The following is an 18,825-nucleotide window of genomic DNA, read 5'->3' as shown; positions in this document are numbered from 1 at the left end:
GGAAAACATTAAATGCTTTTCAACATTTTTCCTTTCGTCTTCGTTTCGGGAGTTGTTAAAAAAAGTTAATTAAAATTGTTGATTACCCGAAATGTAAGGAAAATTTTGCAATCTCAATAAATTATACTCAGTGGATAAGCATGGACATTAACTCCATAATCAGCGCTTAATATTTTGTGGCTGTGATTTAGCCTTTATTAAATCGAGCTTTATGACTTCTGCGGTTTGATAAAGTTCCCTATTTTCCTGGTATTTTTTACGTAAAAATTTAACTACTTTATTTGGGCTTGATGGTCCACAGCTGCTGTACCCGTGCTATTTGTGTAACCAAATATATTGTTATCAACACATTTGGTTTAGATGCTACTTATGCTGTCGTAGTACATTTTTTTCAACTGCCTAACCTAAATTAACTTTCGCTTGGTCCAAATATCATAATTCTCTCGTATAAAAACATTTAAGCAAGAGATTGAAAAAAAAAAAAAAGTTTTTTCTTTTGATTTTTTTTAACACGGAAATAGGGAAGCTTTTAATTTTTTTAATGTTCTGGTTTTGTCCACTGAGATGTTATGCATGGTAGGTCGAGGCAAGGAGGTGTTGGAAAATAAAATAAAATATGGCAACACTGAATTAGGGGAATTTGTGTATGGTACCTTATAAAGTTTCACCCACTTTGAAGTGTATTGTGTTTATTTGTGGTTGGTGTGCACGTAGATTCCTGAGCACAGTGGTATACTGAACACCTTGGGGCCGTTACTTGATTTGTTGGTGGGGCAGGGCCTCACTTGGCTGAATGAAGCAAATTATATAGACCAAGGCTGACATCTATAGAGCGCACTTTGTCTTAGCTTAGACTTAAGACACTGTTAAAACGAGACAGCGTTATACCGTTGGCATAAATCAGTCTCGTTTTAACTAAAACTCAAGTCTAAGCAAAGTCAAAGTGTGCTCTATTCAACCTCAGTGCTCCTGTATACGTTTGCCAAGTCACTGGCCAAGCGTATTGGGTCAATATAATATTATCTTCAGAATAGTCGGTAGGCATCGTAGGCTGAAAAGTCGATTCACACTGACAAAGAATCGAAATGATTATCTAAATTTTTACATATTGACGAAAAAATGATAAAAACGCGCATTGTATCGAATGTGCGAGAATAAAACAAATTTATTTCTCGGTAGAGGTTATATTGTGATATTGTGAGGATAAAGGTCAATATATACAATGTAATATTTTAGATCTTCGCTTCGATTCGCTTTGATTCTGTCATTATTGTGGATGGAGATGCCTATTTAGTACTTTATTGAAAGAGTAGTAGGTACATTAGTCTGACAAACTCGGTGAATGTGTATAGGGTCACTTGAAGTACTCGTATATCTGCCGAGACGACCAGCGCTGGCCGGCTTACCAATTTTTGTGGAATTTTATAAAATAACAAAAGATCTTGTTGCATTTCGCAAATAGCGTTTTCACATTGGCCGACACTTGCCTTGGCTGAACGACTTGGGCAAATAAGTACATGGGTCCTTAATACCGCTGCCATACCAACTGATCGAGAATAGTCTAAGCACGTTATTACATCCTAACAAACGCATTTTAGCTGGTATTGAATATAATACAATATATTATATTATTTTATTGAATATAGTACTGATAAGAAAGGACGTAACCTTGGAGCTTTTTACGAAAGGCTTTATTAATACCTACACAAATTCGCACCATTATCCCATAGTTTATTTTTATTAAAAATAACATTAGATTTTTTATATTTAGATTTTTTGAATATAGATGATAAAAATAAATAGCGTGCTTTTAATTTTCATACTAATTTATTTTGATCTTTTATTTTGATAAGTTGCTTTAGATTTTTTTGACATTAGACTGTTTTTATTTAAAATGTAGATTGTTATGTATTTAGTAAATCGTGTCCTTTTATTTTTTATATGTTTATGTTATTTAATATTTTGATAAGTAGATTTTTCGATGCTTAATACGTATATGTACTTGTAATTTATAGTTATTAAAGTAGCACTTTCTTTTAATGACAAATAAGTACTTAGGTCGTTTAAAGTTAAGTTATTGTTTGACAAATTCTTTTACGTTGAAATTATCTTATTTTACTCCGTCCAGCCTATAAAATTCCATTTTTCTCTATGAAACTACCTATTTTCTTTATTTCACTGACGATACCAATTTCATTACGATTCCATAGAGTTTTTTAGAATGAATATAACTTTTGGTAGTTTTATTACTGACTGTTATTATTAGACCGTGAACGATCCTACAAATTGCATGTCTGGTTATTTTATCGAATGGTATTCAAATACCTAGTCTGAGTAGTTTGCATGCATCAAGGTTTTTATTTTCAGTTTTAACTTTTTTATAGGTACGTAGGTTAGTTGTTTTATGTATTTAAAAGGTTTTCATTTTAAAATTGTTGTTATCACTGTCGTTGGATTTGATTCATTTCTTCCTTATGTCCTAGTCCAAAAAATAGAGCATTATATTAGCAATTAGCAGTTGCAGCAATTCTGCAAGTGTGCGTTGTACCTAAACTTCAGTAATTGTCCGCAAATACAATAGTCACTCATCAATGTATTCAGGCCCTAGTTAGTCAATGTGTTACTAACTTGCATAGACAATGAACTAATAGTTACGAAATGGACACGAATAGCTGAATTATCGATGACATGGATCGATATTGAATGTCTGATTTTGGTATAATTAAGCTTGACAAATATAATGGTAGTAAAATACTAAGTGGTAATAAAACACTAAAATTAGTGAATAAGTTATATGATGTATACCTAATGGCCTACTACTCGATATTATAATGTTAGTGAAAGCAATAGATGCGTTATCTACATACGCGTCTAAAGTGACTACCACTTTTTGGTCACATTAATTGTAGAGTGCTATCTTTGCTACTCTCGTGCGTTTTGTATCTTTTGTCTTACTCATGAGCGAGACAGCATTTTATACCTTGGGTAATTTGAATGTTAGGTACATATTATCTGTGGTAAAATATCATTGAAAGTATTTGATTAATATAAGACAGTAGTTTTTTTGGGGTCTTCGTCATATATTTTTTTTGTGAGGTAAGTAATAGTAGGTATGTATTGATTGAAAAGAATGCATTCATTGTACCCTAGCACGAGTTTTATAGTTTTAGAAAACGACTTAGAACAAGCCTACAATTAGAACAAACAAAACAAATAGCCAACAGTTGATCAGAAATCCCAAACACGTTCCAGTTTTCGAGATATATGAACCCGTACTAAAACTTATAGTTATAGGCTTAGTACGAGATTGTACACCTCAACAACGTTGATCGATTTCGAATATCATAACATTGTAACATCAAAGTGAAATAGACCTAAACGACCTTTTAGGTTTTGATGTTGGTCTATTCACGTTGGCAACGTGTGGCAATGCTACATTTGAATCTGTAGAAGTATTTAGTAGTAGTAATGCACTTCCTTGTAGGCGGACCTCTTCGCCGTCGAGATCCTGAATGGATACATCTACGTGCACGTGGACCTGGGCTCTGGTGGAGTGAGAGTGAGAGCATCTCGGAGAAGAGTGGATGATTCCCACTGGCATGAGTTCCTGATGAGAAGGACTGGCAGAGACGGGAGGGTTACTGTAGATGGTGCTAACGCAGAGTTTAAAACTCCTGGTAAGTTCTGGACTCCTGGCATGATTTTTTTTTCTCCAGTTGTCCACTGCTGGACATAGGTCTTTCGTAGGGACTTCCATGCGCCACAAATTTCCACCAACTAATTCCAACGTCTCTCTTTGGTTCTTTTCTCCAGTATATTTTTAGTATTAAGACTCCATGACCGAGTCTCCACGGTAAACGGAACAAAAATGAACAGTCGATGAGAAAGGGATACCTACTTGCGTCGCTTACCTGTTTCAGCCATTTCTACTGCGGCTTTCTTCATGTGCTTTTTTTTCAATTCATTATAGACATACGCTTGACCACAATTACACCAGATGTAACATGATGATGTGGTCTAAGATGGGACCCGTTTATCTAGAAGATGCTATTCACTCTTATATGGCACCCTGTTATGGCACGGGGCTAATATTATGTCAACGCACGTTGCGGCCCACATTAGGAGCCGTCTCTGTTCCCAGGGAACGAGGTCTATTAAGGTTTTTATACAATCCTATAGTTGCTTCACTTGCCAAGAGTTTTTTCACAATACTCTCAATGTTATACAGGTGAATCCAATCAGCTCGAACTGGATGGACCATTATTCGTCGGTGGGCTTGGTTCAGAGTACTCCGCCTCAAGAACACCAGCAGCGTTATGGACTGCTGCACTAAGACAGGGGTTCGTTGGCTGCATCCGGGACCTGGTGTTGAACGGGAAGCCTCAGGACCTTACAGCTTATGCCAGGCAGCAGGACTCTGGTGAGTAAAGATAATATTCATATGATACATTCGACACCGGATTATCCTCAGACGAAGTTGATCTTACAATGCTTTAGATTTTTTCTTTAGATATTTATAGTATGCGACAGGTTGAGATGGCTATCGGGCTGGACACACAGCCCCCGCGCTAATATGGTGAGGGCGGGCGTCCCCCAGCCTCATATCCTGATTGCCATCTCGACCTGTCGCAACGCCAACTATACCTACCTACTAGGTAAAACAAAAAATTGCGTGTGTCAAATCTGTTAGGCAAAATTATTTTCCGCATGATGATTAGGTTAGAAATATGTTCCTAATCCTGGCTATGGTCTTGATGCCAATTGATTTTTTGATTTCTCCAGGACAAAATTCAACAAAATATTTTTGTAATCCCGACATTCTATATCGGGAACCCTGTAGACTGTAGAGGCGAAGTATTTTATTGGAGTAAGCGAGAGTGGAGATACCTATTAATTTATGCTGTGCTCATTTTATAATGATGTCATTAGTGAATCTGTATCACATCGTAAAAGACGTAACAAAATGTGTTCATTTGTCGAAAACTGCAAACGAGCATTTTTGCCGCAAATAATGCCGCAAATAGTATGTTTAGAGATTATGATCTTTTTTTAAAAGAATATTAGCCATGTAAGTCATGACTGCCACAGGGGCAATCTGGGAACTTGCCCCTAAATTGCCTCCTTAATCAGATACGGTCGTATTTATGTACCGTGATTGGGGCAATCTCAATCTTTTCTTTTTCGTTTGTGGTTTTCACACACAGGTATGTTATTTGCCCCTGCGCGGTAGCTTGCTTAGGTGTTCCATGTCATCTCATGGCTTTTTCTCATTCCAGCTTCAGTCAGGCCAGCGTGCCACGTGCTAATGAAGCAATGCGTGAGTTCGCCCTGCCAGCACGGCGGGGTGTGCTCCGAGGGATGGAACCGGGCATTGTGCGATTGCTCTGCCACTAACTACGGGGGACCCACTTGTGGACGAGGTAAATTACTCTTTTTTGGGTCCCATCTCTTCAGAGAAATATGAATCCTTATAGGTTCTCTTCGCTGTATGTCTGTCTGTCTCTCAAGACCTGTCAAGGGAATCAAAATCTCCTGATACTTTCTGTTGACCTAGAATCATAAAATTTGGCATGTGACAATGTTAAGCACAAGTAAAGGTAAAATGCGGAAATATTTGCGGTTACATCACAAAAAAGATAAAAAGTGTTATTTCTCGTGCAATTGTACGGAACCCTTCGTTTGTGAATCTCATTCTCATGTGACCGGTTTTTTGAAAACATAAAGGGCTGAAAAATAATTTATAGAAAAAGAAAACTCAAAGCCTTAGGTTGTTTTACTATTCTAACTTCCCGGTTGGAATAGCTAACTTTTTGACTATTTTGATGATATGAAATACCTACCTACAGGGTTATCAGTAGAAACTCGAAATCATCGTTGTTAAAATTAACTAATAGACAAATTAAAAATTAAAAACAGTGAGTACAGAAAATAAATTTATTTTGTTGAAAACATAAGTAATTTATTGAATGCTTACGTAGGTAATTGTTAAAATTACAGAATTCTAATTATGTACCTACTTGCTGAATTTTGTGGCTGTCCCTAAAATTCATGTGGTACTTAGCACAAATATTTAACCTTAGGAATTTTATAGAACTTTTTCAATGGCTTTTTTCCTTTGTCTTTTTAGTACAAGAGCAAAAACTAAACGTAAAATTCTTATCCTTACAGAGTCACCAACAATACACCTCAATGGCAGCCAACACCTAACTGCAGCACTCGGACCAGAACACGTTACCCAAACTGAAGAATTGCTGCTTCGGTTCCGGACTGGCAAGGCTGGACTGTTACTGCGTACAGCGTCAGAGCATTCTGCGGACAGGATAGAACTGGCTGTGGCCGCTGGAAGGGTTAGAGCGAGTGTCCGGTTGGGGGATCGAGAAAAGGTTACCTTTAATGCTTTCCTTATCCTAAAGAGTAGATCTTTTGTTTGTTAACAGGGCGAAATCTTTTCAAAATACTCGGTCTTATTGAAGAGAGATCGGGTTATGTGGAATTTGTACCCATTAAAACCCCTTCGGTGGCCATCCTGTGTGATGAAGAGGTTCCGGGAAATATAAGTTGCTGACCGGCCAGCAGCTTTGCTACCGTACATTTTTCGAAAAATCTAGACTTATTCCTATTTTACATTATAAAAAACCGGCCAACTGGACTCGCGCACCAAAGGTTCCGTACTTAGGATTTTTTCGACACTGCATGATAAATCAAAAACTATTATGCCTAAAACTAAATAAAAATTTGTTTTAGAATGTACAGGTAAAGCACCACAGACAGACACACAGACAGACATACAGACAGACAATAAAGTGATCCTATAAGGGTTCCGTTTTTCCTTTTGAGGTACGGAACCCTAAAAAATATAAAGTACGTTCTTCCTTTCGAAGTTTTTAAGAGACAACAACCATGTGGTGTCGTTCTCATTCTATTCTTTTAACTTCTCAGCAATTAGAGTTCAATAAAGTGATCTATCAACTGGGGCTAAATTGAATTTTCCTTTCTAGCCAGTGTGTTTATTGCTCTTCCAGAACCTCCTCGCTGGCACCAACGTGGCGGACGACAAGTGGCACACCGTTCGCTTCTCGCGTCGAGCTTCGAACCTCAAGCTGCAGGTAGACGGAGGCCAGCCAGTACGCGGTACGTTATGTACGTATGCACGGGACGCACCCGCACCATTTTGTTTTCACCCTTATAGTAGTGGATATAAGGTTGGTTTTCATTTGACATTATTAGGTCAAAATTATCTAAAGGAATAAACAATTGTTAGACCAATCATTAGATGTGACCTATTAAGATAGAATTAAAACAACAAACACCAGTAATTAATTATATATTTCTCCCATATTTTCCTTTATGTTCCACTTCATTAAATTCATCTATTCAAAATTCTCTTTTCAACATGTAAATGCAATTCATATAATAACACTAATATAATCAGAACATTCAACAAAGCAAGTACACTATCACCACGTGTGCTAATTTAGGTTAGGTAATTTCATCTCTTATGATATAATCAAATAATCAACAAAGTAAATAAATTATCGACACGTGGTTTTATTTTAGGTTAACTGACTCCATCTCTTATGATATAATCAAATAATCAACAAAGTAAATAAATTATAAACGCGTGTTTTTATTTTAGGTTATGTAACTGTATTTATTTTAACATAAACACTACCGCCTTTGTAATTTTATTCCATCAATAATAAAAATGGCGGGACAAACTTATTAGTTTTACAGAACTAGCAAAATTACGTTATTTTAAATTCATTTTAATCACACAATTATTTCCGATGGAAATCCAGAGAAAATCATTTTAACCAACAATAAACAATTTACACAATGTGGATAAAACCTCAAAATTCTAATATTAAAGTAACCAAATAGTTAATATACTTAGCTTTTCTAACCACCACACAAACACTGTAACACTTGCACTATTTCTTCCAAAATTTCAGCGTAGACTGAACTCAGACCTTAAGCTACAGGTCTTAAATAGCCACATCGATCCAATATGGCGCTCGAATAGCTCTGGGTCCCGTGCTTGTCAGCCATATTGGAATGTCATTTTGACACTCGTCCATCCTGACTCGCTTTGCGACCCTGCAAAGAGAAGTGTGCAAAAATTTTATTTCGTAAATATTTTAAAACATATTTCCGCATTGACTTTTTATATTCTTTCAATATACTCGTTAAAATGTATGAAAACTAACAAACTTTTAGTACTACCAAACAAAACCATTTTATAGAAATATAATATAGTTTAAAACTGTCTTGTTTTCTGGACTATATCCAAGTATATCCTACGAAGTTCTAGCCCAGGCGTCATACAGTGATGAAAAATCTCCTTTATATCCAAAATGATATTCAACCAGAATTACTTTACTAAAAGCGAATAAGTTAATAACTTAAAAAACTCATGTAACTATATCCATAAGAATTTATAACAATCAATCGTTTCTATAAAACTGCTGTGAAACTCAACCAACTTCATAAAGATTAACTAAATTCATAACTCTTACAACTGTTTTCCATAAACCAATTTGTCGCAACCATTGCAACTATTTTACTATACCCAATAAATCAATCAATCATAATAACCATAATCTCATCAAAACCGTTTTTTTTTACCATTTCCAATAACCATAATATCAATCATAACCATATTCTTTTTTTTACCATTTCCAATAACCAAAATATTAATCATAACCATTTTTGGATCCATTTCCAAACCAACATTTTTTTTTTAAACCATTTCCAATATACCAATCAATCATAACCATTTTTGGAACCATTTCCAACCAACATTTTTTTTTAAACCATTTCCAATATACCAATCAATCATAACCATTTTTGGAACCATTTCCAAACCAACATTTTTTTTTAAACCATTTCCAATATACCAATCAATCATAACCATTTTTGGAACCATTTCCAACCAACTTTTTTTTTTTTAAACCATTTCCAATATACCAATCAATCATAGCCATTTTTTTAGCCATTAAACTTCTTTTTTTTTTTAACCAGTTAATCAATTTCTAGCCTTCCAACAATTCAATTATTTAATTCTTTCAGTTATTATCTTCAATCATTCCATTGATTACTTAATCTAATTAATTCCTTCTGTACCATTAACCTCACTATCTTCACCGCTCGAAAAGGAGTTAACTTCTGCTTCGAATCTTTTTAGGAATCCGACGAAACCAAAGCACCAAAGTTTTTTAATCGTTCATACCTTTCAGAGATTTAATTACATATCTATAATTGCCGACTTCTTTAGGAATTTTGTAAGGCCCACTATATTTTCCCTTTAATTTTCGTCTAACATTCAGATTTCTATCTGCAGCTCACCTTCCACTTTTCCATATTAACTCCATTTATAAATATCATCTACACAACAACCTCGCCGTTCTGGTAACCCAAAAATGACTTTTTATGGTACCCTCACGTTTTAACCTTGGATGACCTATGCAATCATGGTACTTCCTCATTATTTCTATCTTCCGTATTTCGATATTACCAGTCTTTCCTTTCCATCTTAGTTTTATAAATCTTATCTTCCTTAATTTTAAATTATTTTTAATATCGGGATTAACGCCAGTTTCCAACTTTTACATATTTTATCATACGAATTTTATCATCCTGATTTCGCAAACAAACTATCCAATCAAAATGTCTACGATATGAATGTCTAGCTACATGACTATGCGACTTGCCAGATCTTTGCTTAACCACCATATCTTATTCCTGGAGAAATAGCCACTATCCTTGACACCAAATTCGTTTTCGAATAGGTATAATGCACTGCTGCGTAATATCTGTAATTACTTTAAAATGATCACCTACTAGATATATTCGAAATCTTCTTAATGACTTCACAACGGTTAAAGTTTACAACCCGTAGAAATGGTTCATAGATTCTTCTTAACAAAAATTTCTACTTTAAAATGAGAGATAGGCTTGAATCCACGTTCTTGTTTCTGCATCAGAATGCCAGCCACACCCTTACTGCTTGCGTCAGTATGAACTTCGATATTATTTCCTGTTCGGTGAAATAACGAGAGTATTGATCGACTCGTCAATATAACAAAGATAATCAAATGCGTTTTGTTGAGCAGATTTTCAATACTACGGAACGTTTTCTTAATTCATTTATATAAATCAAAACATACAACATAATTGGCACAAATTTTCGAATATAGCTAGTTAGCCCTAGAAACGTTGCTTCCTGGACGGATTTTTTGTTCAGTTATTTCATAACAGAGGTAATCAATTTTGTCCTGTAAGAAATAGTATTTTTCCAAATTCCTGCTTCACATATAATCTGTAAGTCTGTAAGACTTACTTTAATAATTCTAAGCATTCTTCAGTTACCGTGGGTAGTAAAATATTATCAATGGACAATATTATCAATTTTGGACTTGCCTTTACACAGGTTCAAAAAATCTATTAAAAATATGCTCTTGAGAAAAGCATATTATACTATCGAAGATTATGTAAATGATAAAAAAGCGTGGATTTGAACTTCGATTCGCTCCAGCAATGCGCAGGACTTCAATTGCTTTTATACATGGCATAATATTGTATATCAAATCTTTGAAAAGAGCAACCGCCGAGTTTCTTGCTGGTTCTTCTCGGTAGGAAAGGCATTCCGAACCAGTGGTAGATGCTTTTGACGATTCGAAAGAACTTGTAAAAGTCTAATTGAATAAAAACATTTTGAATTTGAATTTGAATTTGAATGTAATGAAGAACTTTGTTCCTTATTGAAGCAAACAATGTATCCATTAGTCTTTAAAAGACAGCTGGAGAATTCGTCAAGCCAGATGGCATCCGTAAAAATCGTAATGGCCTTCGGGAGTCACAAATCAAGTTTTGTGAATATAATCTGCTGCTACAGGAATTTGATAAAATCCCTGAGATCTGTCCAAGCTGGTAAAATATATTTTTCCACCAAGTTCTTCGATTTGGTCCTCGATGATTGGAAGCGGATATTTGTCTTTCAAGCTTTCTAAAATCAACGCACAATCAATAGTCTCCATACTTTTTGCGTACCTACCAATAAAATCGGGCTGGAATAGTTTGACTTGGATTCCCGAAAAATACAGTTTCCTAACATATCATCTATTTTATCCCTAACAACATCCTTTTCTGCGAACGACAACCTGCATGGACGATAACAGACTGGCTTTTCAGAGTTAAGTTTGATGTCCAATTGTATTTTACCGACTAAAGCCTAGTTCGTTTGTATTAGTTGCGAATAAATCCGAGTATGTTTGTCAGATACTGACAAGTTCTTTTAGAATTTTGAGATTCTGTGATCTACAAATTAATCTTTGTCACTTCAAGGATAGAAATCGGAATTTGACTTTCCTTACAATTTCCACTATGATTAATTTCGTTTGTTACGTGTCCACGTGCTAAAAGTTAGTCCTTTTTTATTAAAAGCGGCTGCGTACCAAAGTTAACGATGGTTAACGGTTGTACGAACGGTTAATAAATAACGATGTAACTGGATAATACTGTACCGAAGATGGAACACTAAATACCGTTAAGAGAACAGGTTCACCTATCAATAAATATAGGGGTAGATTGAGCAAGATTATCCTTACTATTTGTTTGTAACATTGCACATCGCGGCGGAATCGTGATTTGTATTCTTGGGACAGAAACGGACCACGTGTCCGGGCTCGTTGTATAAGAAAATCGATTCCAATTTAACATGGAAAAACTCACATCGAATATGTTTAAAAGGAGTTAATCAAGCATCGTATTGTTTGAACATGTTAGCAAAAAGTACTAATGACGGCTTATTATGGTCATGTAGCCTCTGTATAAAGATATGGCATAATTTTTGAGGCAACGGCTCTAACATAAAAACGTGTTACTGGCCCAAAGAGGATGCGTGAGAGTTACATGATGGCATAATTTTTGAGGCAACGGCTCTAACATAAAAACGTGTTACTGGCCCAAAGAGGATGCGTGAGAGTTACATGTAGATTGTCCCAGAGAGACCATACCTTACTTCCAAAAACTTCGTTTATTAACTGTACCTTCATTATGAAACTATTTTGTTTGTAGCTAATAAATAAAAATAAAAAAAAGTTAACAGAATTTGATAACAAAAGACGAAAATATAAATTGAGATTCCCGTCACCAAGAACCGCTCTTATCATTAATAGTTTTATCATTATGGCAGTTAAAATTTTTAAACAAATTACCTTTTGGAAATAAGAGAACTTGTAAACATAAATAAAATAAAAACGTTAAAAGTAACTATTTGAATATTTAACCATTTTCCTCTTTCTTTTTTTTTCTTTGTGGTAATCTTGTAATAATTTTAGGACTAAATATTCAAAATTGTAAATCCCTTTTATTGTATAACTTCATTTATTTCAAACAATCGTAAATTTTACTTTGTATTTTAGAATTTAGTATGTTTAACACAATTAATATTTTTGCATGCTAGCTTGGCGTGGTACAGCGGGACCAGTATTATTATGCATTCGTACCTATAAGATGACCTGTATCAATAACTAAATTTGATCGGATTGAATTGAAACAAACGTTTTTATTCTGATCTCTATTATCCCGTACGCCGCCATCTTTATCCCCGAAACTGTTTCTAAAAGTCTTCATTATACAATTTATTCCAGAAAAATGTTGGATTGTGACATGTAAAAAGATTTATTTTATCTTCATTTACACAAAGAATTTGAGAATATAATTCTCATGGTGTCCTATAATTACCTGCCCTGGCCATGGCTCTAATGTGATAAAGAAATCCAACAAAGATGCAGGACACAGCTTTTAAATTAGTGATGTCACATTTCGTCAACAGGTTACATTTGGAATAGGAATAGTGAGTCATAGTTTCATTTTGATACCATTTGACGTACCATTTGCTTCAATAACTCAACAAAACCAATACTTTGAGGAAGTCTCAATAATTTTGTTTTTCCATTCCTAGAAAGTAGTGAGCTATGCTTCATTTTACCTAAACCTACCAAACAAGTTTCCATATAATAAAACTCTTTACGGAGTTGTTCCAAACATGAATTGTTCCTAACTGTTCAATTTTATTTAGCCATTGACGTGCGGGTAATTCAGTTTTTTTTTGACTGACTGACTTCCGGTATAATATGAGGTTTAGCCAAAAGAGAAGAATATGGAAAGATCCTACCAGTACCGCTCGGTGAACGTCGTATCCGCCGTCAGCCTGTAGACTCGACGCGGCAGCGGAGTTGGCGCCTGGCGAGCTGCTTTCGTTGTCATCTTCTTGCACCCGTGGCTGCTCACGCTCCATTCTCCATGGACACCACCTCACCCGGCTGCGCGACCGGGTTCTGCTACGGGAAATCATCCCACTTCTGAAAATTGTTAGACCAATCATTAGATGTGACCTATTAAGATAGAATTAAAACAACAAACACCAGTAATTAATTATATATTTCTCCCATATTTTCCTTTATGTTCCACTTCATTAAATTCATCTATTCAAAATTCTCTTTTCAACATGTAAATGCAATTCATATAATAACACTAATATAATCAGAACATTCAACAAAGCAAGTACACTATCACCACGTGTGCTAATTTAGGTTAGGTAATTTCATCTCTTATGATATAATCAAATAATCAACAAAGTAAATAAATTATCGACACGTGGTTTTATTTTAGGTTAACTGACTCCATCTCTTATGATATAATCAAATAATCAACAAAGTAAATAAATTATAAACGCGTGTTTTTATTTTAGGTTATGTAACTGTATTTATTTTAACATAAACACTACCGCCTTTGTAATTTTATTCCATCAATAATAAAAATGGCGGGACAAACTTATTAGTTTTACAGAACTAGCAAAATTACGTTATTTTAAATTCATTTTAATCACACAATTATTTCCGATGGAAATCCAGAGAAAATCATTTTAACCAACAATAAACAATTTACACAATGTGGATAAAACCTCAAAATTCTAATATTAAAGTAACCAAATAGTTAATATACTTAGCTTTTCTAACCACCACACAAACACTGTAACACTTGCACTATTTCTTCCAAAATTTCAGCGTAGACTGAACTCAGACCTTAAGCTACAGGTCTTAAATAGCCACATCGATCCAATATGGCGCTCGAATAGCTCTGGGTCCCGTGCTTGTCAGCCATATTGGAATGTCATTTTGACACAATCCTGAAAATTAAGTAGGTGAATCTGATATTAGAGTCGCTAGAAGTGTAGCTAATAAAGACAGTAAAGAAAATATCGACAATATTGAAACGACAAAAAAATCAGTAATGAAAACGAAAGATGGATAACATTCAGAACAAAAAGATAAACAATGATAAACAAAGGAATTGAGATTAAACAAAGTGTTAATATCTACAGCTTTTATTTGAACCTTATAAATTAAATACAAAATTAACATCAAAACGTAGTCTTATAATTATGTTGGGCTTATAAGAAAAGACGAAATATGTAGGAAGCTAAAAATTAAACTTCATCAGTTGAAGACATTTATTTTGTTATATTACCAAAAACTTAATAAACTTACATGATTACAATCACAATAATAGATAGCTAATGACATAACAATAGAAGTAGTAGTAAGAAATAAAACACCTAATATAGTTTCATAATTGCACTTAATTTCATCATTATTTCCATAAATTGGAAACATTTACATTCAGAAACTAATTTAATTTAAAGACTGAAGTTAAACAAACGTTTTATACTATTTGTGCAATTATAAATCTGAAGATCATTTTAATATTATTTTGATGTTCTACAAAAGTATCCTTAGATGTTTATATAATAGTTCCTGTTAGCTGTAGATAGATGCTTTATCGTATTTTTAGTTCGTTCTAGCTGGCACTTGATACCTTCACCCTTCAGTTTTTCTGCTTTAATTTCTTCCTGGTAGTTTACTTCATTTAATTTTCCTGTAGCTTAACTATTAATCTTATCTATTGGCGATAACTCAGTATTACTACTTGTTCTTTTAATTTCAAACATCACTGATGAAAGAATGTTGTCATTTTCATTAATCAGTAGATTAGTTTACTTGAATTTAAAAAAAAACTAAAGCACAAGTAGTAACAATACACCTACAATACAATACACAGTTACAAATTGTTTAGTTGTAAGAATTAATTTAAGGTATTTAACTAAATAGTAGTTTCTACAAATCTATTACGTTCGTGTAATATTTGTTACACTGTAAGTCACAAATCACCACAAACTCTTCAAGTTTTTTGGAACTATACATTTGATAACTTTAAGAAACAGTACCTACAGCTTGGCTATTGCTATGCTAAATATCTTCCGGCTGAAAGACTCTGTGTAAATAAGTTTGAAAAATGGCTGCTAAATGTAAATTTTAATATCTTATAAATAAAAAATTACCCCTTCGCACAGAATCTTGCTATACAAATTCTAACATATAATTCATCCAGCTAACTTCACTCACAATTTCGTAATGTTATCTATTACTCTACATTATTTCATTTGTGAATGAGGTTAATAAGAGCTGAAATTGTTTTAGCATTTGGATGACGTAAACTAAATCTAGAAGTTAAAAATACTTCATCAAAGTAATTTAGACTTAGCGAAGTACTAGTAGGTATGCGAAGAAGTAATATTTTATTTTAAGACTGAATCATTTACTTTGCAAGTTTCTATTATTTCAACGTCAATGTTGTGTTTTAATGTGTTCTCATCATAAATATCTCTTTTATCAATAATTTTGATTTATTTTCCAGCTGAAACTATTCTAGGAAAAGCTTCTACTTTAGAAATATCGACTCTGCATTTAGGAGGACTGTACCACCCCGAAGAAGAAATCCAAATGACGTCAACTTTACCTAACTTCGTTGGATACCTTCAAAAGTTTGTTTTCAATGGAATAAAATACATAGATATGGCCAGAACGCTCGGGATTGGAGTGAGCGATGAAAACAACAATATTTATGATGCTTCCAATATAATTTTCAATGGAAAATTCGTGAAACCAGATTCTTTAAATGTATATAAATCGGTCACATTTAAGTCAAAACATACTTACGCTGGATTACCATTACTAAAAGCATACGGGAATACATATTTAGACTTTTATTTCCGAACTACTGAAATGGATGGACTATTGTTTTATAATGGAGGAAAGAAGCAGGATTTTATTGCTGTGGAATTAGTAAATGGTCACATACATTGTGTTTTCAACCTTGGAGATGGAGTGGTGACTATGAAAGATAAGATAAAAAGCTTCCTCAATGATAACAGATGGCACACGGTGTCCATAAGAAGGCCAACTCCGAAAATTCACACGATGCAAGTTGATGAGGATTTAGAAATGCACACGACGAGTAAGTATATATTAGTATCTATTTTTGAAAATCCAAAGAGTAACAATTTTGGACTAGTTAATAAATCTTATAGTTTATGGGTAAATTGAGTATAATATTACTAAAGTGAAATTTTTCCCGTGCAAAAAGTAAGTTATCTATCTCTAGAATCCATTACTCAAGCAAAGTATGTTTTTCGCATTTTTCCAGTTTTTTTTAGTTTAGTTCCAAGTTAGCATCAAGTTAAGTCAGTTTTCAAGAAGATTGATAATGTTTGTTAAATATAAAGAGCCTTTGCCTTATTTTAGTGTTTGTAGTATTATAGTAATGTAAATTTTTTCAGGTTCAAATCTAATGCTGGAATTAGACAGTGTTTTATACGTGGGTGGAGTACCGAAAGACATGTACACGTCTTTACCAGTGGGAGTACTCTCAAGGCAAGGGTTCGAAGGATGCATGTCTAGTTTGGACCTACCTGGGGAATCGCCTTCGTTGATTGAGGATGCTGTGGTTCCTAGTTCCTCTTTAGTATCTGGATGTGAAGGTATCTTTATAATTATATCTTAGTATATTAAAACATGCTTTTGATGCATTTTAGTTGTTGAATCTTAACCTAATCAAGTCATGCCAGCATTGAAAATGTTTTTATCATCAAGAATTTGAATACAGGGTGTAAGCAAAACGCTGGCAAAAATTAGCGTTATTAATATACTACCTTACAATTCAATGCCAATAACCATTTGCCTTATCTTATGATGTAGTATTTTTCAAACCCGCATTGTATAGCGTGCAAAAGTCAGGTCAATGCCTCACCTATGACGTGGCATTGACTTCGAGTGACCTATTTACGGAACGTTCTTGACTTCTAGCGTCATTGAGATGTTTTATTTGCAATATATTACTTTAAAACTTTTGGGTAAAGAAAAGAAATCGGGTGAGTCAACGAGTATAATCGCTTAAAAAAACACAGGCACAGGAAAAACGCGGTAAAAACCCGAAGGGGTGGCACACGTATACATCCGTTCGCCTAGCGGTCTCGACTCCGACTGACGCGCTCCAGCGCAGACCTCTTACCCTGCGCCCCGCGACCTACCCCCGCTAGCACCCTCGTAGGCTATCAAGGTCAGCACCTGTACCTACGGGGCCCTATAGTTACAGGATTTAAAAAAAATAATAGTTTTTTTATGGTATCTTATCAGTAGGTAATCATTAGTACTATCACCTGTTTTTGTTTTTGCTAGCGTTCTGGATATACCCTGTACTTATTTATCAAGATATAACTTAATTTTGTTATAATTTCAGGTCCTACGAAATGTACTCATAATGCCTGTGCCAATAAAGGGGTTTGCGTACAACAGTGGAACACATACGTATGCGATTGCGATTTAACTTCATTCACTGGTCCTACTTGTTATGATGGTAAGCTCTTTCCTATATTTTCTTTACTAGCTGACGCCCATGACTCGTCCACGTCGATTTAGGTTTTTCAAAAATCCTGTAGGAACTCATTGCTTTTCCGATATAAAAAGTAGCCTATGTGTTAATCCAGGGTATAATCTATTTCCATTTGAAATTTCAGCCAAATCCGTTTAGTAATTTTTGCGTGAAAGAGTAATAAACATACACGCAAACTTTCGCCTTTATAATATTAGTGTGAAGTGTGATTTTCAATATAAAAAAAATTGATCAATCATATTTATTTAATTTTCAATTTCCAGAATCTATCGCCTATGAGTTCGGTCCCGGTCGAGGCATCATAACATACACGTACCCACCCAGTGCCGTCGCTGATACTGAAACTGATAAAGTTGCCGTTGGCTTCGTCACCAGCAAGTCTGACGCTGTGCTGCTGAGGATTGAGTCCTCGAATACACAGGATTACATGCAGATGGAAATTGTGAGTTACATACATAAGTACCTTGTTGATAGAGCACTCCTAATACACTACCACTTTCATAAGTCGCATTGGAAAAATTCGTTTGCACAGAAAAGCGCACCCTAACGCTGTCTAAAACCGAAGGTGCATCAATGAAATACTAAGCTAAGTTTACACCTAAGTTACAGCTAAGTTTGCACCTCACGTCTATTACGTCACATTGACGCTTGGGTACAATATGCGAACCGTACTGACGCAGCAAGACCCCGCGGGGAGGTGAACAGGGAAGTGGGAGAGGCGCCGCATTCCAGCGAGGTGCAAACTTAGCGCGACCGAGTTATACAGACATTATCGCTCAACGTTAAGATTTTAAACACAAGAACAATACAGACTCACGCTATCTCGCTAATTCGCGCGTACAAAACATGGTACGCAGCCAACAATCATCAACCGGACGTGCGCTATGATTGGCTGAGATATTCGGAAATTAGATTTCTGCGCAGGTATAACTACCTGTACCTGTAGGTAGTTACCTATTTGAAGCAAATACTTACTTATTGCTATTTCACTTCTACTGCTGAGTGAGAGCGTTGCCATTTAAAAGTATGAGC

The 18,825-nt window shown here is 34.8% G+C and overlaps 1 protein-coding gene and 1 long non-coding RNA gene across 4 annotated transcripts in view; one reads left to right on the top strand and one right to left on the bottom strand.

Moving 5' to 3' along the window:
- Positions 1 to 18,825, top strand: part of LOC123874726 (neurexin-1) — a 184,540-nt gene that overhangs the window by 151,795 nt on the left and 13,920 nt on the right. For 2 of the 3 annotated variants that reach the window (XM_045920209.1, XM_045920207.1), the window contains exons 12-20: positions 3,485 to 3,677; positions 4,229 to 4,420; positions 5,277 to 5,420; positions 6,169 to 6,383; positions 7,023 to 7,140; positions 15,760 to 16,359; positions 16,682 to 16,882; positions 17,641 to 17,757; positions 18,057 to 18,235. In XM_045920209.1, coding sequence (XP_045776165.1) covers positions 3,485 to 3,677; positions 4,229 to 4,420; positions 5,277 to 5,420; positions 6,169 to 6,383; positions 7,023 to 7,140; positions 15,760 to 16,359; positions 16,682 to 16,882; positions 17,641 to 17,757; positions 18,057 to 18,235 — 1,959 coding nt within the window. The remainder of the gene's footprint in view (positions 1 to 3,484; positions 3,678 to 4,228; positions 4,421 to 5,276; positions 5,421 to 6,168; positions 6,384 to 7,022; positions 7,141 to 15,759; positions 16,360 to 16,681; positions 16,883 to 17,640; positions 17,758 to 18,056; positions 18,236 to 18,825) is intronic. The other variant, XM_045920208.1, reaches the window with a different exon arrangement.
- LOC123874727 lies at positions 1,917 to 18,586 on the bottom strand. Its single transcript, XR_006797995.1, has 4 exons — positions 18,558 to 18,586; positions 18,282 to 18,374; positions 9,515 to 9,518; positions 1,917 to 1,927 (listed from the first exon to the last, which is right to left on the bottom strand). It is a non-coding gene; the product is annotated as an uncharacterized LOC123874727 (long non-coding RNA).

The sequence above is a fragment of the Maniola jurtina genome, chromosome 19 (genome assembly GCF_905333055.1).
Source record: "Maniola jurtina chromosome 19, ilManJurt1.1, whole genome shotgun sequence".
Taxonomy (NCBI): domain Eukaryota; kingdom Metazoa; phylum Arthropoda; class Insecta; order Lepidoptera; family Nymphalidae; genus Maniola; species Maniola jurtina.
The sequence above is the reverse complement of the archived record's forward strand: the minus strand, read 5'-3'. Positions and strand labels throughout refer to the sequence as shown.